Source organism: Trichoderma citrinoviride (genome assembly GCF_003025115.1).
Source record: "Trichoderma citrinoviride strain TUCIM 6016 unplaced genomic scaffold BBK36scaffold_11, whole genome shotgun sequence".
In the NCBI taxonomy this organism is placed as follows: domain Eukaryota; kingdom Fungi; phylum Ascomycota; class Sordariomycetes; order Hypocreales; family Hypocreaceae; genus Trichoderma; species Trichoderma citrinoviride.
The window spans coordinates 1331195-1358705 of record NW_020194719.1 but is presented as its reverse complement, the minus strand read 5'-3'; the positions used below and the strand labels follow the sequence as shown (position 1 = coordinate 1358705).

General features: G+C 54.0%; 9 protein-coding genes across 9 annotated transcripts; 5 read left to right on the top strand and 4 right to left on the bottom strand.

The window, feature by feature from the left end:
• Positions 1 to 469: 469 nt before the first annotated feature.
• BBK36DRAFT_1124694 (ChaC-like protein) lies at positions 470 to 1586 on the bottom strand (the record flags this gene model as incomplete). Its single annotated transcript, XM_024891182.1, is given in 5 exon segments — positions 470 to 1027; positions 1195 to 1218; positions 1235 to 1284; positions 1363 to 1394; positions 1537 to 1586. 5 exon segments carry the CDS (start codon positions 1584 to 1586, stop codon positions 470 to 472), a joined length of 714 nt encoding a protein of 237 aa, XP_024747750.1.
• Positions 1587 to 3564: 1978 nt separating this feature from the next.
• BBK36DRAFT_1123915 (EF-hand protein) lies at positions 3565 to 4830 on the top strand (the record flags this gene model as incomplete). Its single annotated transcript, XM_024891117.1, has 4 exons — positions 3565 to 3605; positions 3841 to 3899; positions 4166 to 4273; positions 4367 to 4830. The coding sequence occupies 4 exons, from the start codon at positions 3565 to 3567 to the stop codon at positions 4828 to 4830; spliced, it is 672 nt and encodes a 223-aa protein (XP_024747749.1).
• A 590-nt stretch (positions 4831 to 5420) lies between these two features.
• BBK36DRAFT_1170998 (hypothetical protein) lies at positions 5421 to 6686 on the bottom strand (the record flags this gene model as incomplete). The annotated part of the gene is made up of 2 exons (XM_024895515.1): positions 5421 to 6179; positions 6213 to 6686. 2 exons carry the CDS (start codon positions 6684 to 6686, stop codon positions 5421 to 5423), a joined length of 1233 nt encoding a protein of 410 aa, XP_024747748.1.
• Positions 6687 to 12702: 6016 nt separating this feature from the next.
• BBK36DRAFT_1170997 (hypothetical protein) lies at positions 12703 to 14639 on the top strand (the record flags this gene model as incomplete). Its single annotated transcript, XM_024895514.1, has 5 exons — positions 12703 to 12819; positions 13114 to 13270; positions 13369 to 13547; positions 13700 to 14134; positions 14205 to 14639. 5 exons carry the CDS (start codon positions 12703 to 12705, stop codon positions 14637 to 14639), a joined length of 1323 nt encoding a protein of 440 aa, XP_024747747.1.
• Positions 14640 to 15283: 644 nt separating this feature from the next.
• On the bottom strand, positions 15284 to 16756 carry BBK36DRAFT_1170996 (hypothetical protein; the record flags this gene model as incomplete). Its single annotated transcript, XM_024895513.1, has 3 exons — positions 15284 to 15591; positions 15727 to 16070; positions 16179 to 16756. 3 exons carry the CDS (start codon positions 16754 to 16756, stop codon positions 15284 to 15286), a joined length of 1230 nt encoding a protein of 409 aa, XP_024747746.1.
• Positions 16757 to 17050: 294 nt separating this feature from the next.
• BBK36DRAFT_1161479 (Acylphosphatase) lies at positions 17051 to 17517 on the top strand (the record flags this gene model as incomplete). The annotated part of the gene is made up of 4 exons (XM_024894376.1): positions 17051 to 17093; positions 17162 to 17174; positions 17239 to 17308; positions 17368 to 17517. The coding sequence occupies 4 exons, from the start codon at positions 17051 to 17053 to the stop codon at positions 17515 to 17517; spliced, it is 276 nt and encodes a 91-aa protein (XP_024747745.1).
• A 152-nt stretch (positions 17518 to 17669) lies between these two features.
• On the bottom strand, positions 17670 to 20596 carry BBK36DRAFT_1179464 (pre-mRNA splicing factor ATP-dependent RNA helicase prp16; the record flags this gene model as incomplete). The annotated part of the gene is made up of 1 exon (XM_024896175.1): positions 17670 to 20596. The coding sequence occupies one exon, from the start codon at positions 20594 to 20596 to the stop codon at positions 17678 to 17680; it is 2919 nt and encodes a 972-aa protein (XP_024747744.1). The 3' UTR covers positions 17670 to 17677.
• Positions 20597 to 21112: 516 nt separating this feature from the next.
• BBK36DRAFT_1124579 (WD40 repeat-like protein) lies at positions 21113 to 22809 on the top strand (the record flags this gene model as incomplete). The annotated part of the gene is made up of 2 exons (XM_024891178.1): positions 21113 to 21363; positions 21429 to 22809. 2 exons carry the CDS (start codon positions 21113 to 21115, stop codon positions 22807 to 22809), a joined length of 1632 nt encoding a protein of 543 aa, XP_024747743.1.
• A 3392-nt stretch (positions 22810 to 26201) lies between these two features.
• Positions 26202 to 27137, top strand: BBK36DRAFT_1179461 (hypothetical protein; the record flags this gene model as incomplete). Its single annotated transcript, XM_024896174.1, has 1 exon — positions 26202 to 27137. One exon carries the CDS (start codon positions 26202 to 26204, stop codon positions 27135 to 27137), a length of 936 nt encoding a protein of 311 aa, XP_024747742.1.
• Between the last annotated feature and the right edge of the window lie 374 nt (positions 27138 to 27511).

The window sequence follows — 27511 nt, the reverse complement described above, 5'->3', positions numbered from 1 at the left end:
AGTGCCAGAGATATACCCCGGATTCGTTGTTCTTTCGATAAGTGGATGAGCTGTCCAGGCTTCTATTAAGGAACTGCTCGAGGAGAGGTTATTGCAGAGGGATGGTTTTCTTCTTTTCTTGTTTCACTGACAATTTTTACTTGCCCCGTCTTATGCTCGTGGAATCAAAACAAAGGGTTCCTGCACCATCGCTTGAGGAGGGACTGGCCGGATCACGGACAATCAAGGGAGGATTTCTGGTGGAGACATCTGCAGGGGAATTTTGGAGCCATATTTGACCATCTTTCTAGAAAAGGTCAACTATCATACTGGCGACGTTGAGGACGGGCTATGGTCAATAACTAGGTCGATCGGTAAGAGGAATGGGGCGGCATCGTCTATCATTAGGGGATCTGAGAGGGGAAAAAACAGCATATGCTTTCCATGTTTCTTTGTCGGGTCTCTGGCATTTGCCATTTCCGCCCTTTCTCTATGAGTCAACCTTTTCGATTTCCTCCGCTTCCCGTGTGCTGCTTTCCTGTTTGAAATTGGAGGGAGGAGGCGAGGCTGGGGGAGCCTTGGGAGAGCCGTTGGCAGCGAGCTCAAGCGCCCTCACTCGGCGTGCGAGATCGCTAACGTGGACATCCTCGCTCTCCGGGCACAGCTCAGCCAAGGCCGTGTCCAGGCCAAAGAGATAATCCTTGTTCAGGCCACTGGGCCCACGACTACGCAAGATGTGCTCGGCAAGTTGCTGAGGGTCTTGGGGGCCGACAAACTGCTCGTTATCGGGTGTGCCGATGTAAACGAGTGTCTGGATGGGCGGGGAGCCATCGGCAGGGTGGAATGGCGTGTAGTGGATGGAGTAGCCGTTGATCTCGCGGATATCGAGATATTCCTTGACTTCTTTGACATGGTCGGGGTGAATCCGATAAGCTACGCCCCATACTTTGTCAGGGGCAGAGTCATGGTGATCCGTGAGCTGTTCCCAGTGGGAGCGTTCAATGAGAGTGACAACTCGCCCGGGGGCTTCTGGCGTTCCCCGATGATCCTCGCTGGTGCAGCATTCGAGTCAGCGTCATGAGCGAGACTTGCGAGGACGGGATTGTTCTCGCGTGGAATCTTGCTGTTGTCGTCATACCTGGCCTACAGACATGGTGAGCTACTTCGTACCATACCGAGCAATGTGAAGGAAAGGGAGGGGAGAAAGCAGTCAACCACTGGATCTTGGATCGTGGGTTCCTGGGAGTGCACTCACCTGCCAGAAGCGTCGGACATAACCCGTCACCCAGCCTGGGATCCTCCGGTCTTGTTGCTGATGTCAATAGGTGTTTTGCCTCATGGCTTGACAGAACGAACAGCATGAGATGTAGAGGGGGGCCATACCGAAATGCGGCGGGGGCTTCCATATGAGGCTCCTATACGTTGGGTATCCATCAGAGATTAGATGCACGACATGGGCGGAAAATAAAAAGGCTTGGGCATCGACAGGGGAGCAGCGGAGCGAATCCTGCGTGCCACGTCTGATGAGTCCCTGAGCCGGCAAATCATGAAACATACCCGTAGCCAAAGAGCCAGAATTCACCAGTCGAGTTTTCAGCCGCGGTCATCACGAGCGGATACGGAGATCACAGGGAGAGAGATGTTTTGCCTGGGGTGCTGGATCTAAGATACAAGCACACTGCCGACTTGGGGTCCGAAGCGACGAGATTACAAGAGCCGGGGTTTTGAAGGGACAAGAAAGAAATGACAGTCTATCGGAAATGCGCTGGCGAATGCTGCCAAGAAAGGAGAAGAAGAAGAAGAACCCGCAGAAAGAAGCGTTTACGTTGGGGGCAGTTGAATTTGGCTTATGGCGGCTGATGCTAAATGGAGTAGAAAAATGTCGTGATGATTGGTGAGGGACATGATTACAAAGCATCAAGTGACCTTTTTGAGTCATTCAAGGTATAGAGGAAAGGCTTCTGGTGATGGCAGACGACATGCACGGATTTTGGAGAGATGGCAAGCAAAGTCCTTGTTATGACCTGAAGAGATGAGTTGCGTGTTGGTAACCCATCGGTTTGAGGCTCGATGGAATCTCGCAGATTTCTAGTCAGGTGAGTCCTCCTCGTCTTACATGCCCGGGCACTTATTGGTTCCTAGTAAAGGTTACTAGTAGATTCAGGTAGATTCGATAACTCCCAAATTGACGTATCGTAGCACCTGCAAGGCCAACGGCGTCAAGATGCTGTCCGCACATCATAATGCCGCAAGCTGCTCGCCTGAGCGCGTATAGCATCGGCTCGAGGTGGAGTCTCGAACGTTATTACACGTATCTTCTCTCCCTGCAAGCAAGCAAGTCGGCAACTCACGAAGAAGCAAGCACAAGTCCAGCCTTATTACTACTACTACTACTACTGGCCGAACTGATACGCGTGGTCCGTGGGCGATCCCGCGGCAGAGCCTCGAACCTGTGGCGGCTGTGCATGTTCCAATGTTTCACTGTTTTCTCATCTCAGCACCAGGGGAGAGGGGAGGGGGGCTGTTCTAAGCAGGTCGGACACTACGAGTGCGAAGGAGCAATGCCCGTCAAGGTACAGCGGGATTCATACTGATGACGAGTCCCCTTGTTCGTAATGACTGTCATCAAACGGGATCAATGCCATGGCAGGATACTAGAATGAAAGAGTAGAGACAAGCCCTGGCAGGTTGCTGCTATTTTGGAAAGACAAGAAGAAAAAAAGTGGAATGATTTAGGTAGGATGGATGCAGTGGATGAGGTGGATGAGGCGCGGCATTCATCCCGAGAGCCAAGGAATCAAACGCCACAAACGAACGTGTCGCAAGGCATAACAGAAGGAGAAGACAGACTTTGCACTATTGAACAAGGTCAAGAGACAAGGGATCGGTGCTATTGGGAGCTGGGAGCTCTGCCGAAGCGCGTGGCTGACGGAACGGAGGTGCTCAGATACTAGTATTGTGAACTGTCATTTATATTGCTGCTTGAATCCTTCAACTGCTACTCGCAGCGATCTTCCTCATTCTCTTGGTCATCATCCTCCTCCCCGGTCTCATACAGACAGCTTCTTCCAGCGCCAATTGAACGGGCTTGTCTTGGCGACGCGGCATACGCACGACGACCGACGAACAGGCAGCAGGCCTGTAAGCCCCTATTCAGCATCTATCTACAAGGGCGACGAACTCTGCAATCTCGCATTTGCAAGATTGCCTTACCTACTTTATTAGTACATCTTATTAGACGGCCGAGTGCCAGATAGATGGACGGCTTTGCCATACCCTTGACCTTGAACCTGCCCCGCGTTCGAATTTCCAGATAAACCAAAGACTGCTCCAAGTACCGCCGCGAAGCTTTTATCTCCTTCTTCAACCCCACCCCCCCCTAACGTTCAGCTTCTTTCTACTGCCTTCTGTCTTGAATACCAGTGAACGGCGCATCGCAGTCCGCATCGATCAGGCGACCTGGAAATTCCCTCATTGTTTGCTTCATTCCGACTTCTGTACCGGACGGACCACGTCTCGGTACATTTGCGAAGGCTTTCGACGACCCGCGTCTTTCCTTTGATAGTTACCTCAACCTCCGCGAACATGGCCTACAACCGACCCTACGACCCGGATGCGCTCCCCAGGTATGTCTTCCAGCTGAAGGCGCAAAACATGATGAAGCCGCCTCTCGGCTTTGCTGCCCCTCTCGCGACTCAAGACTTTTGCTACAACGACCAGTCGCTAACTCTTTGCCAACAACAGATTCGCTGAGCCTGATCCCGTACGTTGCCTGAAGCCTCCCCACCCTTGAGATTGGGGGAATAGACAAGCCATGGGACACGAGCAACTGACCAAGAGGCTCTTTGCGCGTCCTTACAGAAACCAGGCCAAGCGCCCCCTCCTCAGCAGAGATACGATCAGCGACCCCCGCAGCCACAGTATCAGCAACCGCCGCCGCAGCAGCAGTACCAGCACCCACCACCGCCGCAACAGCAATACCAACAACACCCGCACCAGCAGCCGTCCCCCAGGCCCGACCAGCACCAGTACGACCACCCGCCGCGGCGCGACACGGCCCCGGGACACCCTCAGGGGCAGCCGAGATACGACCAGCAGCGGCACGACACGAGGTCGCCCATCCACCACCCGGGCGCCTATGGCCTCGGATCACCGCCGCCTGTCGCAGCCGCCCAGCGTCCGGCAGCGCAGCACCACCCAGCTGCCACCTCTCGGCCGCCTCCGTCGCCGTCCAACGACACGGCTGGTGCTGACCCGACACTGCTGCCCTTGTTCAGGGCCGTAGACAAGGATGGTGAGTTTCTCAAATCCGGCGGAATATTTGCTGCGAAGAACCCCTTCCAAAGAAGCAAATATGCTGACGCAAACCCTTGCTTCAAATCAAAAGGCACCGGCCACCTCTCTGAGAAAGAGCTCTCCGCGGCCCTCGTCAACGGCGACTGGACCGCCTTCGACATCCACACCGTCCGCATGATGATCCGCATGTTCGACTCGGACCGCAGCGGCACCATTGGCTTCCAAGAGTTCTGCGGCCTCTGGTCCTTCCTCGCCTCGTGGCGCACCCTCTTCGACCGCTTCGACGTCGACCGCAGCGGCAACATCTCCCTGTCCGAGTTCAGCGACGCCCTCATCGCCTTCCGCTACCGCCTCAGCCCGCAGTTCGTCGAGCTGCTGTTCCGCACGTACGACAAGCGCGGCGAGGGTGTCATGAGCTTCGACCTCTTTGTCCAGGCGTGCATCTCGTTGAAGCGCATGACGGATGTATTTAAGCGGTACGACGATGATCGAGATGGATATATCACGTTGAGCTTTGAGGACTTCTTGAGCGAGATTCTGAAGCAGCTGAAGTAAGGGGGAAACAGACTGTTGGTAATATGGAGAGAGGAAAGGTGGAAAATTGGAGAAGAAACAAAGATATCAGTCAGGGACCGTGGGGATGTAATCGGTGGTTTGTTGGACATTTGTTGGACATGGGGCTCTAAGAGTGTGAGCATTTTGATAGTAGGCAGCTTGGATGGATCAGATGCACGATACCCTGGGGATATATAGTGAGGGCGTCTCATTTGCATCTAGGAGCGTCACCTCGCGCACATGTTCCATTTTTGCAATGACTCTCTCGCTTTCGCCTTGTGCTCTTACAAGGGATGTGATTGTTGAGGCCGCTCAGTGATAAGAGGCGAGAGTCATTGCTGAAGATGGGTATCAGACAAAAGCAGTGAATTATACATATCCGTATAGCAGTGCTATCCAGAGAGGAGCAGAGTGTGTGATTGCAATGGTTGTTTTGCGGTAGCCATCCTACGCAAATTGTCAACGTCCTCACCTTTGTATGCTGGTACTCCTACATAGAGGTTGGTATCATGGAATCAATTCTTCAAATCTATCGTAACTGGACGTATACGTCGTCTCCTTGCTCTGCGCCGCGCACTCAATGATACTATTCAAAGCCAAACGTTGTTAAATAGCCCCAAACCATCCGGCACCGACTTCTGATGCTGCCAAGCAGGGCTCACATCGCAAACGCTGTCGCCTGTTAGAGTCACCTCCTCCCCTCGGCTCATATCCAGTATCTGTGTACCAGTGGGCATCGGCGTATTGCGGTTCGAAGCAGCACCTCTTTTCTCCGCCGCCTCTGCCCGGCCCAGCAATTCTTGAATTTCGTGTCGGAGGAACGTTCTTGTCCGTGGTCGTCTGCTCCTCAAGACGACCGCCGCTTTGCCGCTGCTATTGCTGTTTGCCCCTCGAGTCCTCACCCAGCTTCGTGCACCCAGAGCCAGAGCCGTTTCCTGTCCGATAGGTACAAGGCTCTTGCTGCGACCGCTGCTGCTCCGTCCTATAGCCCACCGCGGCATCGGCTCTGAGTCGAAACTGTGGATGAGCGCGGTCAGGGGGAGAGCCGCTTCGGAAACAAGATGTGAAGTAGCATAGGGCTTTATGCTTTCGTATGATGTCCCTCGCGGTGAAAATATGACCGAGAGAGTTTGCTCGTGAATACGAGGAACCGGCAACGCTTTGTCGGTGCCGTTCCGAGGAACATGTTTCGGTACTGGAGTGTCCGGAGGTGTAGGAGGGACGGGTTTGGCAGTCCAGTCCCCCAACGACGGCTTTGGAAGAGATATCAGAAGTTGAGGGGGGTTTTTCGGGGGGAGCTGCATTAGTACCATAGAGGTTGTGGCAATCGACCGTCGAAAGGGTGACGGCTTTGAGGGAGGAGGCCGATATGTGATGCCTACAGCCGCTCGTGCACATATATCATTTCTCTTCTGAGAAACCAGGGCCACAGTCACCTCGCCATGGTCACCACCCGCGTAACATGGAGGCACCGGTAATCGAATAACCGTATCCCGCCCCCTCAGGCGCGGATCCTGCCATGGTGAAAGCGTTTTGACGTTCCCCTTGTCAAAATGTCTCCATCCCCGGATAGTCTTGGCCGTTGCTGGATCAGTTAAGATGATCGTTTTGGTGGACGTTGGGAGTATCTGTCTTAATGAAGCTTCAAGGAGATGATTATCTCGGCCTGGGCCGATGATGATGAGATTTGCCTCGGGTATATGGCGCGTTGAAGAGATGCATTGGCGAGACAAAGGCGGCTCCTCAACCACGGGATCCAGTAGAATATGGAACGGATCTCGTATAATACCTGCTAACGGCGTGAATGTCAGCAGAAACGAATCAGCTGAGCATAGTCTGCAGATTTTCAATGACATGATGGCAAGTCTCATCCGGGTGGACTAAAAGAGATGGAAGTTCGAAGGAGCCTCTGCTTTCTCGAGCATTGAGGCATCGTATCACATGTCAAACCATGTTCAGGCAGTAACCAGAATCAACGATCACGATCAAAGTAGGCCAAATAAGATGACTTTGTAGTCCGATATCAGGAAAGGAATGCTTTGTGGTTCGGGTTTGAACCGCGACTCCTGGAGCTGCCAGTACCATGCAGCTGAATGCAGGGACTCGCTGCATGATAATAGACAAGATGGATCTGCGTGTCACCCATTTTGAGTGTTGACCAACGATGCAAGATGAATGTGAGCGAGTGGCATTCCTCTCATCGAGGGATCGTGTTTTGGCTAGGCGACGACTGGTATGCTGTCTGAGTCAAGTCGAAAAGAGAATTGGTGACCGGATGAAGCTGATTCTCCGTGATCAAATCATAATACCGAAATCAAATCTATATAAGCTTAGCCTGCATGCTCAGCTGCCTCCCATCGAGCACCTCCATGTCAGTTCAGCTTGATCTCACGCCGACTAACCGAAGTCGAGACGGATGTGTTGGATGGAGGTTTCTTTCTCTGCAAACGAAAAGGCTTTGCTGCGTACTGAGGCCACCAACGGACAATTGAGAGGTACCAGTTACAATAGGCGGAGGATCATCGTACAAACGATACGTGTAGTAGGAGTAATAACCCACCAGACGCTTGAACGGGGATATTCGCAAGATACTACCTAGTAGTGGTACTAGTAGATGCGTGCCGTCTATCCAGGGCGGACAGATTTTGAAGGGACAAAACGGAGCTACTGCTTGGAGGCGTCTAGCTTTTGTCGGCCAATGCTGATGTAAGGTGTCTGTCAAATGGGCCAAAACGGGAAAAGAACAATTTGGAGAGATGTAAGATACAAAAAATACAAGATGAATTAAAAACTGATGAAAAATCACGGAACGGCATCCAATGTGTCATGGCAAGTGGGCATCATAGCAAACGCTAGGAGCTACTTCCGCACGGGACTCCAGGCACAATAGGCGCGGAGCCTGTAGCGCGGGCAAGTGCAGTGCCATTGCAGCAAGGGAAGGTGGGGCGTGGAGACCGCAAGACTGCAGAAGGTGCAGAGTGCAGCGCAGAAGGTGCAGCAGAGTGCAGAACTGGAGTCACAGTGCGTGTGCGTTGAGGTCCCGCCTTCCCTCCGAGGGCACGCCAAGCACAGAGGCTGCGGTTGTAGGAGCATGGAAGAGGGAGGTACTTGCCCGGGGCCTCGAGGCATGCAGAAGGACCACTGCACCTCGGTACCTGGCTGACCATTTGGAGGTTGGAGAAGGTAAGTCCTACCTATGGAGGTAAGGTAGGTAGGTATTATTAGCAGCTTCTTGCCCAGACGCCCGTTCGACCAAGTCAGGTGCTGTCGACAGAACTTGGAAACTGATGAGTCGTGAGCACGGGCAGGCAAGAACTGGAACGAAGGGACGGGAAGCAGCAGGCCAGCAGCAGAGCTATGGGTGTGCGCGCTGGTGGGTTGCCAGGAGCTGGGGAAGGGATCCTTGAGGGCGGTTGGGCGGCTGTGACTGGCTGCGCTGCGGCCGGCATGCCAACTGCAGAGGCCTGGCGCGGGGTCACCGCCTTTGATTCGAGAAGAGACGGGCTCTCTCGTCCATTCTGGTATCCATTCTATCCACGTCTTGCCATGCTATCCATGCTATCCATGCTATCCATGCAGCGGCCTTGAAGGTTCTACTGTACGGAGGAAGCTTTCAAAAGTAATGTCCTCGCGTCGCTTACTATTTGGGCCTATTCAAATAGTAAGCGACGCGAGGACATTACTTTTGAAAGCTTCCTCCGTACTACAACTACTATTCCGCACGAGCAGCGGCCCTCTGGCGGCTGTGATTGGCACGCTGCGGGAGCCGTCCCTTGCTGATATTGGATGGGCTGACGGCAGAGAGAGGGCTGCTCTAGCTATTGTGCTGCTATTGAATGCTGAAAGCGCTCCGGCGCACTGAGTCTGCCGTGCGACATTCGCTCAGCTGGGGTCCATGGCAGCACATGCTCCGGGCACATGCCCTGGCATCTGCACTCTGCAGTTCAGCCGAAAAAGAGAGGAAGCAAAGGTCAGTTTGAGACAAAATGACTTGGACAGTGGTAACAGCAGAGGTTCGCCAACCGGGGCTGCTGTTGGCTGTGCCGTCATCATCTGGAAAGTCTTAGAGATCAAGGCTCAATGGCAGAAAAGCTCGTGTCCGTCCAGAGGGGGCTATGTCGTGGTACCAGGTACGAGCGCACACCACCGGTGGAAGGACAGACGCCTCCAGATTTTTGAGACTCGGTCAAGCACACCGATGCCTTTCACGATAGTCGGTCGTTGCAGTTTCCACAAGGCACAATCAAAGGCAAGGCGACAAGCCCATCTCCATGCTACATTTCCGGCAGAACAAGGACAAGCCCGTTTACCTCGGACAAGCACTCCGTACACCGGACTCTCACTAACATGAGAAATACTCACGACTCAGTCTGCCTGACAGGACCCAAAATGGCCCTCTCCGATCCCCGACCCCGACCCGGTCGGCTGCACGTCAGTTTCATGGTGTGCAGACCACTCGGACCCTGGCACACCAGTGATGTCAGTCGCCCTGTTAGGTTGGTGATGGCGCAGTGGCGCTTCCCAGGATACGATGCTGGAGACGTGCTCCAGAGACTCCAGAGAAACCAGGGAGACGTGCCGTTGTCTGGGTCCTGCTCCCGGCTTTGCAGTGCCAGAGGCGTCAAGTAGCCGATACTTTACTTGGTGCTTTTACTCGCGACTGAAAGAAATTTCCCTCCATTCTGCCCACACACATCGCCGCCACCGAGCTAGCACTAACAGCTTGAATTTTTTCTCTCTTTCTTCTCTTTTATTCCTTCTATTATTGACTCGCAAGCCACACGCCGACCGATTCAGCAACGCCTTCTGCTCCGGTGCCCTACCCAGCTAAGCTCGTTTGAGCTGCGATTCAGACACCAGACCGGGCAGCCCGATTTGCGTAACTCTACACAACGATACGCCAGAGAGAAAGGAAGGGCAGCTTCAATGCGACTGACGGCGGAGCTACAGCACAGGCGCCAAGCGCAAGCTCTAGCTCTTCGCAAAGGCTCCGGAAGTGGGAGAAGGGCTTGGATAACGTCCTCGGACCCGCCGGTGCCACGCTTCCGACCAGAAGCGGCTTGCATCATGGCGACAGACGGCCTCTTGTTCTCCGTGATTCTTGTCTACATATCAATACGCACATCTTCGACAGGGTCTGCTCCGTACAGTGTCCACACTGTAGCAGGCCCTTCGTATGCTGGATCAAGGCGGCCCTTTTTCCCCTGCTCAACTGCTGCTTATCGTCCTATCTGCTTGCCGGACTAGGAAGGATAGGCAGTAAGCTTGGCATTGTCGGCAGCAGGGCATGGGCAGGTCACGATGAGGGATAACTTGGATACTGGTTCGGAGGTGCTCATACGAGCAAAGCACGGCAACCCGAGACAAGCGGGCAAAACGAGCCAGTGTTCCAGCTGCCAACCTTCTGCGAGCAGTTCCTCGGTCTGAGGCTCCGCCTAGCACGCCGCTTCGCAGCACTGGGAGCAGCCGAGTGCGCACAGCAGGCCCCCTGTACTTGTACAGACTACTTGGATGGCGGCTGGACGGCTGTGTCACTGGGTAGTACTGGAGCTCAAGAAGCTGATAAAGCTCCCCTGGTTCCCAAGAATACAACCACCTGCCCCCACTCGTCGGTCAGCTCGAGACCTCAGCCAGCAACTCGACCTGCTAGAAACTGCAGACAAAACTGCAGCGCTGTGCTGCGCGATGCCGCCCCGCCAATGCCGAGTCATTATGGTTGCGAGATGCCATGATTTGCCACGAGATTTGGCGCTTGTGAGGAAACGGCACCGGACGGTGGGCAACAGGGAGGATGTACTGCGTACCTGCTTCTACCAGTCAGGGCCTGGGGTTAGCAGCAGACCCTTATTAGGGTTGCGGTACCAACAGCACGTTTGCCGACGACGAAGACTCGAACCGGTTGTACTAGTATACAGTACGAATCGCAAATTGAAGACGAGCTACCGAGGGCAGGAAGAAGCCATTTATACACGAGGCATTGCAGTGTGCCTTTTGCTCTTAAGTAATTCTCACCAACACTGCTATTACCGTCCCAGGGGCACGAGGTACTGGCCGCCACCTGCGACTTACTACCAGCAACCCGATAGAACGAAATACAGAGTCGCTCGAGAGGCAAAGAGGGAGCATTGAAAGCTCCCGGTGGAGTCTCTGCTCTTCTTGATTTCAGCAGGGGGGCGCCAGAGCTTAACCCCAAGCTCCCCATTGGCCCGCCGCCACGTCCAGGTCTGAAGCAGAAACCTCTAAGCAGATCACAAGGGACCTTCTGCTGATGGAGAACGGGCCAAGGTGCGAAGCACGAGGTACCTGCTACCAGACTCCATACTGCCACATTGAGCCCGCCGCAGACGAATGTCAGAAGCGACTTCTGCCCACACACATTCCTCACGCCCTGCGTCTTGCTCACTCCCCCTCTTCCGGGGTGCCCTACCTTGCCTGCAGTACTCGAGCATTCGTTCTGTAACAGCAGCTTTGCAGCGGCCCCCAGGGCGTGTGCTTGTACTCTATACTTTGTCGAGCAAGCCGTGCGCCCCAGTGACGGCTCCCGCCGGTGGTGTCTGTTGCGTCGTCGTCGTCGTCGTCGTCAATCAAGTACACATTGGTATCGCCTGGGGTACTACTGACCTCCATGCGTGCTTGTTCGCATTCGGGACCTTTCTTCTGCTTTCCTCGATTCCCTATTTCTTTCTACTGGCGTCCCGCCGTTCCCAGCTGGTATCAAGGGAGCACGAAGGGCCTGCTGATTACTCGCAGTCTTCCATCGTCGTTAGGGTCCGTCGATGCCACACGCAGCCGGTCCCCGTGAGCTGAGTCGAATCCATCTGAGCGCCGCCACTTGCAACATGGAGTGCTGCGGCGAGGCCAAGCTCTGGTACCTAGCGGTACTTAGCATAGCTCTCGACTCTCGCATTGTGGCTGCTGCTGCTGCTACTCCCTGGTAGGTATTTCCTAGTCATCCTGCTCTCCTACACTGTACTTCGTACTTCTTACTACTTGCCGCCATCGATCCAAACCTCTCCCCTCCCCATTTTCTCCCACACATTGACGCTGCTTTTCTTATGCCGGTAGAGACGCCTGCGAGCTCTGGCGAATCGCATCTCTCTTCTTCAGCTCATCTAACAATACTGGCTATTGTCCATAAGCTCTTCTTCCCTGGTACCCAATAGTACCCTCTTCTTAACCCCGGCACTTCCTCTTACACACCCGTCAATCTCTCTCTCGCCCTGCCTCTTTTCCCTCTTGCCATTCCCTCACCACCTCCAGCTATCCATACTCAAACCTCTTTACCACATACAACCAATCCTACGATACCCTCTTGCATCCTAGTATTCTCTCCAATTTCCTACAAAGCTTAGCCTTCAACTTTATCTGGACCTCGGCATTGCGCCTCAATTTATCCTTTGCCGAATTGTTTGGCCCTGCATAACCGCATACCTGACTACGATATACCTGCGCCTTGACGGAGAAGCCTCAAACTCAACATTTCAGCCAAGCACAAGTTACTTTCTAGTAGCACTTTTCAGCAGCTGCGCATAGTAACATTATCGCCTCGTTTCTTATTGAACGGGGCTTTCGCCACAACTCGGTTCTCCAAAGCTATACATAACCGCCTGCGGCCCATCCTCCGCTCGATTGTCGTCTCCCTCTCGGCGCTTTGTACAGATATCAACCGTCCGGTCTTGTACCCATCTTTGAGACAAGCAAATCGACAGCCAGGCGGCGGGAACGAGCTTCAATACGTCGCGCTCGCAATCGCCGCCCTCGACTTATACAGTCCTTGTTGGATCCAATTTGCTTTCACCCGATCTCTCCATTCTCCTCTGACAGTACCATCATCACCGAAGACAGCGCTCGTCTTCTCTAGCGGGAATCAAGATGCCGCCGCGCTCGTCCCTCACTTCGTCCTTTTCCATCACAGCAGACTCCAATAACGAGGTTGTCTGTCCGCTTCGGAATCAAGATGGCTCAAGTTGTCGGAAAAGATGCATCGGCGTGAGTACTGGCTGACTTGCTTTTCCCGGACTTCTTCTTTGTCTCTTGCTGCAGCCATCCGCTTCTCCCCCCCTCCACCAACCCCCCGTCTGCCTTGAATAACATCCATATTGCCTTGCTTCTGCCTTATGTTCGATCCTTTGCTGGCACGGCCAGGAAGGCTCTTTTGTCATACGCACATGCATTCGTTGTCCATACCTTACAGACCAGCTCCGCCACCACCCAGCCTTATGTGTAGCTCTCAATGCATTATGAACCATAACACAAGGCTCTAACACGACGCCTGTATTATAGGAAAAGAGATACCGCTCAATGCAAGAGCACATCCGCCGTGCGCATCCCGAGCACTACATACCCAAGCTCCCTGCGACCGAAGACAGCTTCCTGCTTATGGTCAACACTCCGCCACAAGATCGCCGTCAGCTTGAAGGAACACCAACCGCCGCACAGAGTACGTCAATCCAACTACCTTTGCTTGAACACAATTCCGCCTGCTCTTATCAGCCTCCTTTATGGCCATGGCTACTGAAACTGACTGTCCATGCTTAGACTTTCAAGATCGGCATGCTTTTTACAGAGGCGAATCAAGCACCCCGGGCACGCCGCGGGTCGGAGACGATCAAACACTGCCTGGTACCAGCTCTATCCTGGGAACTGCCGGCGCAGCAGCTGCCTTGGCGGAGCTGCATGGCGTCAAGTCTGAGAGAGAGTCGGATCTCATGGACGGTGTAAGTGAAGAATGACCCCCATGGGTGACTTGATGACCATCCGATAGCCCGCCGGATGAGCATTCCGTCTACCAAGCCATCCGTCAGCTCACGATAAATCACGTCGATACGCCTTGTCATGTCTGCTAACGCGGTGCTTTTCATGACCTTAGGGATATTATTCCGACATTGATCAACGGCGCAGGCTGAGGAAATCCATTGAGCTGCCGCCTCTGAATCTCAGCAACATCACCAGCGACCCCTATTCCAACAGGCCTCGGGAAATTCTCCCATCTCTAATGGCAACTTCACCGCCTGGGCGATCATCAACTTTACCTCCGCTCCAGCGTCCCTTGGGGCCTATGCGGCCTCGCAAGCAATCCATATCGAAGAAAAACCGTGAGGCTCAGCACAAGAAGAAGCCCTCGCGCGGCTCCGATTGGCTACGGCGTATTCAGAACGAGGAGCGAATCAGGCCCGGCGGTCATGACCGCAAAGCTCTCTCTGCTGAGCCCTGGACGGACTATGGTAAACGATGGGAAGACCTTATCGATGCCGCAGACCAGGCTGCATCTGCTGCGGGGGATGTTGATGAGGACCGCACTCCTGTAAGTAGCACCGGATGGGCATTTGTGTGGAAGCAATCATGTTGCTGACTTTGCAATCTTTGTCCAACAGATGCCTCGATCTCCGGTGTCAATCCACCGAGCATCTTTGCCTCCGTTCAATCACCATCAGTTCCAGTCCAGCAGCAACAACTATCAAGCTTCTCCTCTGCAGCAAGCCTTGACTCCGCCCCAAACTTACAATGCGGATATGGCTGAGCCTTTCCCATCTGTGGAGAGCGGCGAGAGTGGAGATAACTTTCACATTGGATCTCGCGGACTGTCTGACTCGTCACCGACCTACAACTCGCAGAACATCCAGATATACTGCGCTGCTTGCAATCGCGCCTCCCTCCTCAAGACTTCATATGCCTGCACGGAGTGCATCTGCGGACTGTGCTCGAACTGTGTTGAAGTTCTCATGTCTGAGCACGGAGCTCGGAGGAAGTGCCCCCGCTGCGAGACAATCGGCGGTAAATTCAAGCGCTTTCAGCTGGATGTCAGGTGAAGGAGTTTTTCTTCTAGAATCTTATTTTCACGGCGAAGGCTCCTTCATGGGTGGCGCTACTTCTTTTCACACCTTGGCATCTAGAGTATGTTCAAGAGTCGGCGCCAGTATAGACCGGACAGTGGGCGAAAGTTGCGTGGCTTTCTTTTTTTCCCCTTTTCCTTTTTTCTTTCTTTCTTTCTTCTTCTTTCTTTTCTGACCAGGTTTATCTGGATCGTGGTTTCATTATTCCTTGGTCTAGGATGTTGGGTTTTACGGCGTTTTGTGGTTCATATACTATTGGATGCTGATGCAACGAGGGACATCTTGGGTATCTTTTTGGGGTGGCAGACTTTCGGCTGTTTATGACTGGTTCAACGGCTTTGGGTTATGATTTTCATGATGGTTGGGTAGGTTACGTCTTTGTCTCGGAATAGGGATCGGTTTTAAGACAGTCAATGAATGTTCATGCTTCGTTTTATGTTGATGCTGTTATGCCAGTGACTGTGTTTTTCCAGTCGCTGTTCCCAGTGACTTAAGATAGTACGTTTGTGTGTCTCCTAAAAACTCCGTACATGATTTAAATATTCCACAAGACTTGTCATGTTCTCATTGTGTATAACGCCGTATCTCCGGTAATTATCGAAACCGCACAGGTTGCTTCTTTACTTGCCCCTCTTCTCCTTCTCCTGCTGCAGCAGCATGTCCCTGACGGCGGCCCTCATGTTCCTGCTGCCGCCGAGCTTGGGCCCCTTGAGGATCTCGCCCGCCTGCTGCTTCTGCTGCTTCAGCTGCTGCTGCTGGGTGACGGGCCGCTTCTTCTTGCGGCGCAGGGCCTGCTCGGTGTAGTACTGCTGGCGGAACTGCTCGGCGAGGCGGTCGTCGGCGGAGGGGTCCGCGCCGGCGGGGGCGGAGGAGGATGATGCTGCTGCTGGTTGCGTGAAGGGGTTGGAGGGGACGTCGTAGACGTCGACTGTTTGCGCGGGCTTGTGTTAGTACCACTTTGCTTGGTTGACTGACTTTCTTCATGATCAAGAGATATAGAGAAGATCAAGCAAGAGAGAGAGAGAAAGAGAGAGAGAGAGAGAGAGAGAGAGAGAAGACGTACGTCGGTTTTCGTGGAGGAATTGCTCGACGAGGGCGTCGCGCGCAATGTCTTCGCTGTTTCGGCGGTTGCGGCCACGGCGAGGAGGCGGCTTGGCAGTTGTATCCTTGTCGATCCGGCGCCGCTTGTTGTTGTGGTCGGTGCCATTGCCGCCGTCGAGGGCACTCATATCGACCTCGACGAGCTTGCCATGGCGCGTGGGCTGATCTCGCCACTTCTCCGCCGGGTCACCAGAGGCGAGCGCGTCGGCGGCGGCCTGGGAGGCGGGCCGCTGCGAAGAGGAGGAGGAAGGATCGCGGGGGTCCGTCGCGTTGCGGCTAGTGAGGCGGGATTCTATGTATGCATTCCTGAATGATTAGCCGGGAGGGCCTGGAGATGGAGGAGGGGGGGAACAGAATTGGTGCGAGGTTCAAAGTTTCGCGGGCTGGGAAGGGGATCAAAAGCGAACAACGTACATGTGTTTGTCGTCGAGGATGGTCAGGAGGCCGGTCTGGTGCATGAAGCGGTTGGTGATGCCGCCGACGATGCGCTCGTGGTCCTTGTCCTGCTCTCGCAGCACCAGCGCGTGCTCCCCGTCTTCATCCTCGCCGTCGTTGAGGCCTGGGCGTCCTTCTGAGCGGAAGCCGACGCCTCCTCGACGGGCTGCGCGGCGCGCGTTGCGGAGGCGCAGGGCTGCTGCCACGGCGGATTCGCTCTCTGACTGGTTGTCTCGGTGGTCGTCGTCGTCGTCGTTGTCGCCATTGGCATTTCCCATGTCTACATCCGCGGCGTGTGTTGTCGTTGTTGCTTCTGCACCGGCAGCATCGTCATCATCTACGTCTCTTCGCCCGAGCTCGTCATCAGCGCCCGGCTTCGTCGACGCGCCTGGCAGGACGGGCGCAGGCTGAATCGCGGCGTCAGGGTTCTTGTCTTCCTCCTCGGCAGTTCGTTGGCGGTAGCCGGCCTTTCTCTTTTTGCCGGCGCGAAAACGAATTGGCTCTATCGTCGTCGGGATGGTTCCGTCTTGTTGATCTGTGGGCGCATTCTCGTCCATGCTTTATGATGTAGAAACGCTTTCCTGCGCTTGTAGGGATTAACGTTCCAGTTCCAGATTTCTGGGGCTGAAGGGTTGACGCTTATCGATGGGCGGAGAGTGTGACTTCATTGATGTTCATATCCGGTGATTAGCCGATGGGTAACTCGCAGTCAACGGACTCGGAAGGCGAGAATGGAATCAACTTGATACAAATGAAGAGATAAAAAGAAAGAGAAAGACGATTTCAGTGCTTTAGAAATGTTGAAGAGAGTATGTACCAATGGTATTCTATTGCGTGAAGCAGCTTCTCACATGCTTTTCCAGGTCTACTTTGAGGTCCATGGATTCGTCCAAGGTAATGATGCAATCATTGGCTTCCCTCTCAAGTCTTGGTAACTCACAGCTAACCTCAACTTTCTCAAGGCGTGGGCTTTCGGTACGACTTCCTTACAGAAACGTCCAGCATGAGAGACTTTAGATCAGAGACTAATAACTCACAGATACTATACGAGGAAAAAGGCCCAAGAATATGGCGTCACTGGATGGTGTCGCAACACTGCCAATGACACGGTAGGATTGCCTCCTCGCATCATCAACAATTGCTAATTGCTGAAGAATGTTTGAAACAGGTCGAGGGCGAAGCACAGGGAAGCGAAGACGTCATGAAAAAGTTCTTCGAAGCCATCGGCAAAGGCCCGAGCCACTCCGACGTCACCAAAGTCGTCAAGGAGGACCGCGATGTGATAGAAGGGGACAGTAGCTTCGAAGTTCGACGTTGAGTTTTGTTGTGATGGATGTGAGATGGTAGCTGATAGTAGTATTAAAACAAGCCATGAATCCTGAGGCCCGTACGCCATGCTAAACATTGTACCCATATGTATGACCAGATAACAACGTGTGTATAAAGGGGGCCAAATGACCTGCGCCCAGTTTGCCAGCCTAGAAACCCCTCCCCCGTCTCTTCATTACCGGCTTCTTGACCGCGCCTTGTATGGTAAACTTCTTCTCGTCCTTGTCCGACTTTTTGTTGACTGTCCGCTCGGCCTCGGCTTTTTTACGCTCCTCGTCGAGACGCTTATCCTCTGCCATCTTGGCCTCAATCTCCATCTTGCGGTTAAACTCCGTCTCGGTAATGCGTTTGTCTCTGATCGAGTAACCCTTCTCCTTGATGGAGTAGAAGACGCCACCGAGGTCCGCCAACCAGTGAGGGTCAACTGCTGTAACGGTCGAGACGTAGACTTTGGACGTGAGGATGAGCTCGTGATATACAATGTAGTCCGGCGGATGGCCTGCGTACAGGGCGCTTGTGGGGTGTAGCTGGACTCCAAGGTTGGTTCGCAGGTTGGTGTATTCGCCAGACCCCTTGTATTTGGCGGCTTGGTGGTAGTATCCGGAGCAGATGCACTTGCGAATGACGTCCCAGTCCATACCACAGCTAATCAGCTGCATCTTCTGCATCTTGACTATATCCAGGAGCTGCTCTCGGATCTCCTTGGCGCGTCGAAGGGACTTGGCGTGGAGAAAATGCTTGATGCACCACCCATCCGAGTATCCGTTGGCTTTCCATGCCTGATAGACTTGAAGGTAGGTAAGATGGTCCGACTCATGCACCCAAAACTTCTCTCGCTGCGCATCGGCCTCGTCTTGCCGTTCTTTTGGCCGATAGAAGACGTTGGGAACGGACAACATGGACACAATGGTAATCATCTCTTCGCTGCAGCCGTACTCTTCCGCCGTGATGAGCAGCTTGGCTAGGGAAGGGTCCATTGGGAAGGCGCTCATCTTGCGCCCAAGCTCCGTCAGTTCTCCCAAGTTGTCCAGAGCTCCCAGAGCCCACAGATCGAACATTGATGTCGAGATGGTATCTTGAGGAGGAGGATCCATGAAGTCGAAATCCAGCAGATCCTTGACCCCGAGAGACTTGAGCATCAACACTGTGTTTGACAGGTTGGTCCGCTGAATTTCAGGAATTGTTTGGATGTACATTTCCTCCTTGTAAGCCTTTTCTGTGTACAGACGGAACGCTTTTCCTGGCCCTGTTCGACCAGCGCGACCTGAGCGCTGCCCTGCATTGGCCTGGGAAATGGGTGTGATCTGAAGCGTGTCCATGCCCATCTTAGGGTTGTACACCTTCATTTTCGAATAGCCTGCGTCAACCACGTACTTGATGCCATCGACAGTCAAACTAGTCTCGGCAATGTTTGTCGCGACGATGCATTTGCGAACTCCCGGAGGCGCCCTGTCAAAGATCTTGGCTTGAAGGTCTGCCGGCATCTGACTGTAGATTGGAAGTATGCTCAACTTTGGGGGGTCATTCAAGGCGTCCAAGCGTTTCTGAACCAGCTCGCATGTGACCTCAATGTCTTCCTGGCCTGTCATGAAGACGAGTATGTCACCCGCATCCATGGAAACGTGGATCGACAGCACTTGCTGGACAGCTTGATCGACGTAGTCTTCGACAGGAGATCGGTGGAACAAGACGTCAACAGGAAAGGTCCGTCCCGGTATCGTGAATTCCGGGGCACCGCCGAAGAAGTCGGAGAACTTCTTTGCATTCATCGTGGCAGACGTGACGATGAGCTTCAGATCTCGCCGCCTTTGCAAGATCTTCTTGAATAGCCCCATCAAGATGTCAGTGTTCAGCGCTCTTTCGTGGGCTTCATCCATGATAATGCAGGAATATCTGTCCAGGTCAGGCTCGTTGAGCGACTCTCGAAGCAAAATTCCATCCGTCAGGTACTTGATAACGGTGTCGTTGCTGGTGCAATCCTCGAATCGAATGGCGTATCCAACTGTGCTTCCCAGCTTCACCTCCATCTCTTCGGCCACACGCTTGGCGACACTCATGGCGGCGACTCGCCGGGGCTGTGTACATCCAATCATGCCAGTCTTGCCGTAGCCGTCCTCATATAAGAACTGGGTGAGCTGCGTTGTCTTTCCTGAACCTGTCTCGCCGATGACAATGATGACCTGATTCTCCCGTATCACCCGGAGGAGGTCCTCGCGGACCGCAAACGCAGGCAGGTATTCGCGTTGTTCGCGCAGCGTCTTGCTTTTGCTGAAATCGCTGGCCCCTTCTCCCTTTTTCATGTGCTCGCTGAACTTGTTGCCCTTGCGCTCGCCCTTTTCAGCTTCTTCTTCGGCAGGCATCGGCAGCGCACTGTCGCCGTCCTCCTCTTTTGCGCCCATGATATTTCCGAGGGCTGTGCCCGTGATGCTTGTGGCCTCATGTGCCTGCTTCTGCCTCTCTCTTTGTTGACGGGCTTCCTTGACCACCCTGCTTCCCTTCCGACTAAAGACGGCCATGTCACTTTGGTAGTCCCTGACAGCTGGGACAGGTTCAAGCTGCTTGGTGAAAATCGTCTTTCCGTCCAGGAATGGCGGCCGTAGATCGTGAACGAGCAGATGAACTCTTGTCGCTTCCTCATCGTCGAAGTCGGCAGCCAGGTCCCTTCGCTGTGCCACACCAGACACCAGCATACGGTTCGTCTCCCATGCGTCATTTTCTCGCCTTCTCTGCTCCTGCCTGGCGTCGTATCGGCTCGTCATCTTCTCGGCCTTGGCCGACTCCTGCTGCTGGGTCTCCCATGCCGACTGCTCGTAGGATGCGAAGGGGTTATACGTTTCGTCGCCAAAGGTATGTCCTCCAAACTCATCGCCGCCGTACCAGTCGCGATCCAGCGCCAGGGCATCCTCCTCCGTCGGCTGTGGCTGCTCGGGTTCTCGAGGTGTTGACGGATATCGAGACTGGCCGCGCGGTGTCGAGCCCCGAGATCGATCTTGAAACTTGTCCCTCCTGGAAATCTCAAACTTCCTCCTCTTGGGATTGAACCCGTCGTAATCCGCGTCCGACACCATGACCCAGGCTCTCCGATCACGTAATGTGCCAGGTAACGACCGCGACGCGACAGGGTGAAATTTGAGGCGGATCAGAAAACTTGCTGTATGCCGCTGACGTATGGATAGCGGTTGAATCGCTGTAGACGCTGCCTAGATCATGTGACCTGGAGTCGCGAAGTCGATGAATTTGCGACTAGTCTTTCAAGAAATAGCCCATAGATGACTGCTCCTGGCTCTCTTTTCGCTGCTGGAGTTTTCAATCACCGTGCCTTTCGTATGACTAGAGGCGGCCTTGCAGTTGTTTGATATTGCACGTCCTCGGCCTGGATTTCAGTTAAAGCTAACGGCTTGGGAGCATCGTGGGTACATTGAAGTAATTGGTACTTTGTACCTCTTTTTCTGGGTTGCATGGGCTGAGCTTATCGATAAACCCCACCATGGAAATTTTTGGGCGAAATATCTTGGACCGGGATCGCGAAAAAAAGATTGGAAGCTGCATTGAAAATATAGCCAAGATACCCAGACATTTGCACCATGTCGTCCATGATCACCGCCGCCCAGTGGGTGCCGCGAGGCTTCGCGGCCCAATTTCCTCAGATTTACAAGCTCGACGAGTCTGAGTTTGAGAGGATAGCTGAATTGGCCAAGCTGCAGCTGGACGATGCAGAGGATGATCTGAAGGAAGCTCAGGACGATGGTGAAGAAGCAGAGGGAGAGGACGAGGGCAAGGACGAGGACATGGGCGACAAAGAAGAAGAAAAAGGGGCAGCCCGACCTGCCGCAAAGTACGCACAAGCATTTTATTATGCGCTATCTAGCTCAACAGTCTGCTAACTACGCGCCTACGTAGGTTCGACGACGACGACCTGAAAGAGTACGACCTGGAGCACTACGATGACGATGACGAAGACGATGCGCCCACCGCCAACGGAAGCATGGGCATGTTTGGAAACGTCAAGTCCTTGGCTTACTACGAATCAAACAAGGATGATCCGTACATCACACTACAAGACGACGAGGACGACTCAGAGCGAGAGGATCTTCAGGTCTTGGCGACGGACAACTTGATCCTGTCGGCAAAGGTCGAAGACGAGCTGGCCCACCTCGAGGTATACGTTTACGAAGACGAAAGCGACAACCTTTACGTGCACCACGACATCATGTTGCCGGCGATTCCTCTCTGCGTCGAGTGGCTGGATATCCCCGTCAACGCCTCGCAGGAGACGCCCAAGGATGCCAAAGGCAACTTTGTCGCCGTTGGGACTATGGATCCGGATATTGAGGTGTGGGATCTTGACACGGTCGACGCCATGTACCCCAACGCCATTCTTGGCCAGGGCGCGAATCCCAGCTCGGGCGAAAAGAAGAAGAAGAAGAAGTCGAAGAAGGCCAAGGCGAATGACGAGTACCACGTGGATGCCGTGCTGTCTCTCGCGGCCAACCGAAAGCACCGAAACCTGCTCGCTTCGGCCTCTGCGGACAAGACCATCAAGCTCTGGGACCTCAACACGGCCAAGTGTGCCAAGTCGTACTCATACCACACGGACAAGGTGTGCTCTCTTGCCTGGCACTCGGCTGAGCCCACCGTCCTGCTCAGCGGAAGCTATGATCGAACCATTGTGGCTGCTGATATGAGAGCTCCGGATGCGAAGGCACCTCGATGGGGCGTCGAGAGCGACGTCGAGAACATCCGATGGGACCCGCACGATCAGAACTACTTTTACGTCTCAACGGAAAACGGCGTCGTTCACTACCACGATATCCGCAACGCCCCGGCCACGCCAGAAGCTACCAAGGCGGTCTGGACCCTGCAGGCGCACGACGAGTCCGTGTCTTCGTTTGACATTAACAGCGTGATCCCGGGCTTCATGGCCACCGGATCGACCGACAAGACGGTGAAGCTCTGGAACATCCAGCCCACCGGCCCTTCCCTCGTCGTCTCCCGCAACCTCGATGTGGGCAAGGTGTTTGCTACCTCGTTTGCCCCCGACCCGGAGGTTGCTTTCCGACTGGCTGTTGCAGGCAGCTCCGGCAGTATGCACGTCTGGGACACCAGCACCAACCCCGGCGTCCGAAGCGCTTTTGGTCAGCGCGTCCCCGCACCGAGGGAGGGAGTTGCTGAGGATCGACTGGTTGGCGTCAACGACGACGAGAGCAGTTCTAGCGAGGATGAGGGAGACGAGAACAACCGCGAGTCTCAGGAGGAGGGAGACTCCATGGACGAGGATTAACTGTGGTGGTCAATGCACCTTTTTCCCCGGATTTTGATGGAGTTGCATCTACATCTGGCTCTATATATATCAGGAACGTGGCGTTGTCTTTCAAAAGTGTACGCAATTGCATGATGGCCTGCGCTGTACATGTAGGGCTATCTTCAGCGAGGCGGTTGGAAGGATTTCATAGGCACTTGAGTTTGTTAATAGACTTGTCAAAAAAAGGAATATCACACCAAGTCTGCAATGTAGTAATATGTCTGTGACGCATATATCTCAGAGCCGCAATAACCACCAGCTGAGCCTCTTGGGAACTTCTAGACGTATGGGGGGCAACGCGCTGCGCTGAACCTACTCGAAACAGTTGTGCTGTTGTTTTCTTCATCTCGACGCCGCAGTTCTACACGATAAGCAAGCCCTGGGCTCTGAGCAAGACGACCAAGCCAATAGTTTAGACTCGAACGATGCAGACATACCGTTGCATGTACAATCGGTAAGGGATGTACATGCAAACATGTGAGGATGGGTTTTGCATCTGCAGATCGGTACTGTATGGAGCGTTCAAGCTTTTTCTTCTCTGGCCCCATCAGGGTCTCTTGCCTAGCACAAGCGGGAGACGGCCATTGAGTTTGTGCCTGGTTTGACGCCGTTGGCTTTAGTTCGGCCATGAATTTTTCGACCTTCTTTGTCCAGTTGTGGCGGGTGAGTTGATGAGGTGGCGTGTAAGTGGATGGGTCACTGTGGAATAGAGGCTGGCCCATCAGAAAGAATAGCCTGGATATGGCGCTGCGTGATCCATACAGTATTGGCAGTATGAAGTGCGAGGGAGAAAAGGTGTGTTTTGGAAGCCTGCCGCATCAGTAAGTGATCACTTTGTCAGCATCCAACATCGGACCCGAAAGCCGCGCATCTTGCGAGGTTTCAAAGGCCAACGCGTTTCGTTTAAAGAAGAGCGAACCCCTGGAGAAGCAGAAACAGGGGCCAGCGAATGATTTGCTTGCTTCTGCTCGCTCGCATCAGATCAGGCACAGAAAGCGGGTGGCTAAAAAAAGGGCCCTGAAACACACGCGGCAGTACAGGAACAAGGGCCCGGCAGAGCGGGTTCATGGGCCAATCATGCGGGACCCGGGCCTGGCGAGAGAGAGGCAAGATCGGCTGCTGCGTTGCTCCGCTTGGGCTTGTTCTGTGGCTGCGGGTGGCGATTGGCTGGAGAGGTGGTTTGGGCATTGAAGGAACAGGGACAGGGAGTTGAGAGACAGGAACAGAGTGCATTGCATTGGATGGGGAGAGCGTGCTAGTGGCGTGCGCTGTGACAGTGGCCTGCAGACGCAGATGCAGGTACGGGGAGAGAGATCAATGTTTGTATGTACTGCATGTGTGTAAGTATGTATTGTAAAACGAAGCACATGGCAGAGGAACCTGCAGCTGCGTTCTCGTGATGGTGTCGGTGGAACTGTAAGGTGTTGTGTGAGTGTGCCCTTGAGTCATGCGAGAAGACGGATGCTGGAGCAGGAAATGTTGGTGCGAATACAAGACGCCACTGAACACTTGCACTCGGAGAGTCAGCAGTGTTACTGTCCCGGTAGCGATACACCTATCGTGACGGCGCAAGTGCGGCTGAGTGAGTTGCCTCAGACACCAGATCTTGTAGAGGTACCTTTTCTTCATCCCCACTCGTCCCCCTCACATTCTTCTTCTCGACATCATCATCCTCCCTCTCCCCGTCTCCATCTCGGAACTCCCTCGCCTCACACAGTGTCCCGCCCGTCTCCCGGATAATGGCAGTTTGCGCGAAGCAATGCCGCCTGAATGTCCATGCATGCGGAGTATTGCCATCGCATGAACTCCGTCTGCCAGCAGAACAACCCAACCGGACTGATGGCCCGTCGCCATTGGCCCAGATCATCGATGGCGCTTCCCTGGCACCGGCGATTGTTGGCACCCCGTCCTTCATTCTTCACCCTCCCGAACGGGCAAGGGTCCGAGCCTGGCTTGGCCTTAGCCAGGGGTCTGAAGCCTCGAGCTGGTGATGAGTCGCCAGGCGGGCCAATCAGCCGGCCGGGCTGTCAGGCTGGTGCCGCGGCCGCGCAGGGATGAGGCAGATATTGAGGGGGTTGATCATGGGCTCGCTGCTTGGCTCGACGCCTGGCCTCTGCTCCGTTAGCATCTTTTTTTTCCTGCTTGATTGTGCCTTGACCCGTCTTCACAGTCCTTCTTCTTCTTTTCTTCTTTTCCGCTCTTCGTCGCCGACAAGGGCTGTGTTGCGTTTCTTCCAGCACCGGCTGCCGTCACGATTCGCTTCTCTTGTTGCGAGCGCCCAAATTTCGCACTCGTCTCCCAGCTCAGTCGGTGTCGTAACGCGACGTATCGCATCAATTTGTCTTCTACGCTCGATATCACGCACGACCACAGACGCAGTTGCGCCGCTCGATTTACTCTCCTTTTTTTCTTATTTTCTTGAAAAAAATCAAGGCATTTCTACCTGATTCAGGCTGTGCAACGCGGCACATTCAGCAATCTCAAACAACAAACCGCCTTTGATTCCTTCAACCTGAAAACGTTGATCGTTTTGTTTCTTCTTGACTTGTTCTTTCTCTCCTTTCTATCTCTCCATCTATTTTCCATCAAGAAAAAAGGAAACAAGAAAAACTGTACCGAAGCCACTGTCGCGTTCTCTTTTGTCGCATCGCCTGAGACAAAAACTTCGCCAGCCTCTCAAACAAGACAGAGGACCAAGCAACACTGAACACCTGTGCGACGCAATCTCTTACATCGCACACGGAAATCCATCGATCACTCCTCCGAAAAAGATCAAGAGGCAGCGAGGCAATCTTGGAGCCCAAATTAGTTTGGTCCCTTGCGCAGCCAACAGCGCCACCGGTAACTGCAGAGCCAACAGCGACATCCTCACCTGGCATGAACGAAGCTGTTTCTTTTTCTCTTCCGATTCCTTTCTTCTCTCTCCATCTCTTCGCTTGGCTCGTGGAAGCGCAGATCTATCTGCTCGGCCATTTGACGGCCATCTGCCCGCCCATCACTGAATCGCATAAATCACCTTCCGACTTGGGCTTGGATTCACCTCCACCCCAAAAGGTCTCCGTGCAACGTTCCCAGCTCTATTGGGGGTGTGTGTGCCTTCGTCATCAGCCGTCTGCGATAGTGAGCGCTGGTCACACGGCTTCACTGTCAACTGCCACATCGGGCTGTGGCATCTCGTCTCTTGCTTCACTCACCACCGCATCATTCGCTTCTGGTGCTTACAAGAGACATTCCGAGTGACACCACCGTCCGCTGGCTCCTCCTTCTGCCACGTCTCCCTCATCATAACTTCCCAGTCCCCCCTCCGTTCCCTCGACGTCAACAGCTTTTTTTTCTTCTTCCCCCCCTCACTTCAAACGACTACCGCCACCATGTCTCTATCACGGGCTTTCACCACTCGGAAGCTTAAGCTGGGCTCCGATGGCGCCGACTCGAAAAATCCGCAGCGGTCGCATACCCTTCGCCATAAGATCTCGGGCCCTGTCCAACTGGTTCACACGACCAACATGCTCTCCTACAATGCGCCCGATCTGCCTCGAGGTGCCTCTGAACGAGCCAATTCCGCCAAGTCTGGCAAGTCTTCTCTCGACGATTCCGACAGCCTCGCCACCATCGAATCGACCCCGCCGACCAGCCCGGACGTTGCTCCTGGGGAGCACATGTTCTCCCCAAAGCCGAACCACCTATCGGGCTATTTTAAGAATTCTACGAGGCCCGGTCCAGCTGAGCCCGAACCAGCTCCAGCTCCAGCTCCAATGATTCCCCAGCGCTCGCCAACCCACACCAAGAAGAACTCAATCGACGCCGTTGCTCGATCACGGTCCGTCTCCCGCACTTCTCGAGACGCCGATGTGTCGGCCGCGTCCCGAAACCTCCAGGCCATCTCTCGAACCCCCTCCCTATCAACGCGATCTTCGGCAAATTCCACATCCTCCAGCCGGCCTTTGAGATCGCCCCGATCTCCTGCAGTCCCCATGGAGCCCACGGCATTTGCGGGCCCCATGCCTTCCAAACCTCATGCAGCTCCGACGCCCTTGCCTGTACAACCTTCCATTGCGCCACGCCACCAGGCTAAAGACTCGAATCCTTTTGGGGCGGAGTTGGCCAAGGTAACAGAACTGGCGGAAGAATTCAGCTCCGCAAGCCAGCTGGAGATGGTGGACGAGGACACAGAGTACATTCGCTCAAAGGGCCTTGTCAGGCTACGTCCCGATGACTATCTGAGCATGATTCAGGGCCTTTCATCCATGTTCTTCTCGGAGCCTGCTCATTCAGCTCCCGCAGCTGCGGCTCCGCTCTGGATCTAATACCAGTACAAGGCATGCGGGCAAGAGATTCCGCTGTCGCATCATTGTACATATCGAGACTGTTTGGATACACGCTGCAAGCTACGAGAGCAAGCCGCCTTGCCGGGACTTTTAACTTCTTTTTCTTCCACTTCATCTTTCATCTTCAACCTTTTCTTCCTCTTTCTCTCTTACTTATTCTTCTTCTTTGTTGACATGGACGGAAACCCGTGTGGGGTCTAGAACATTAGCATTACTAGGTACTTGGATTGATATACCTGAAACAGGAGACGACGTTGGCGTTGAACAATGGATGGGAATGACTTTAAATTGGCGTCCTTTTTTCTTTCCTTTTTCTGCAAATTTCTCATTCAATGATGTGAATAGTTACCAGT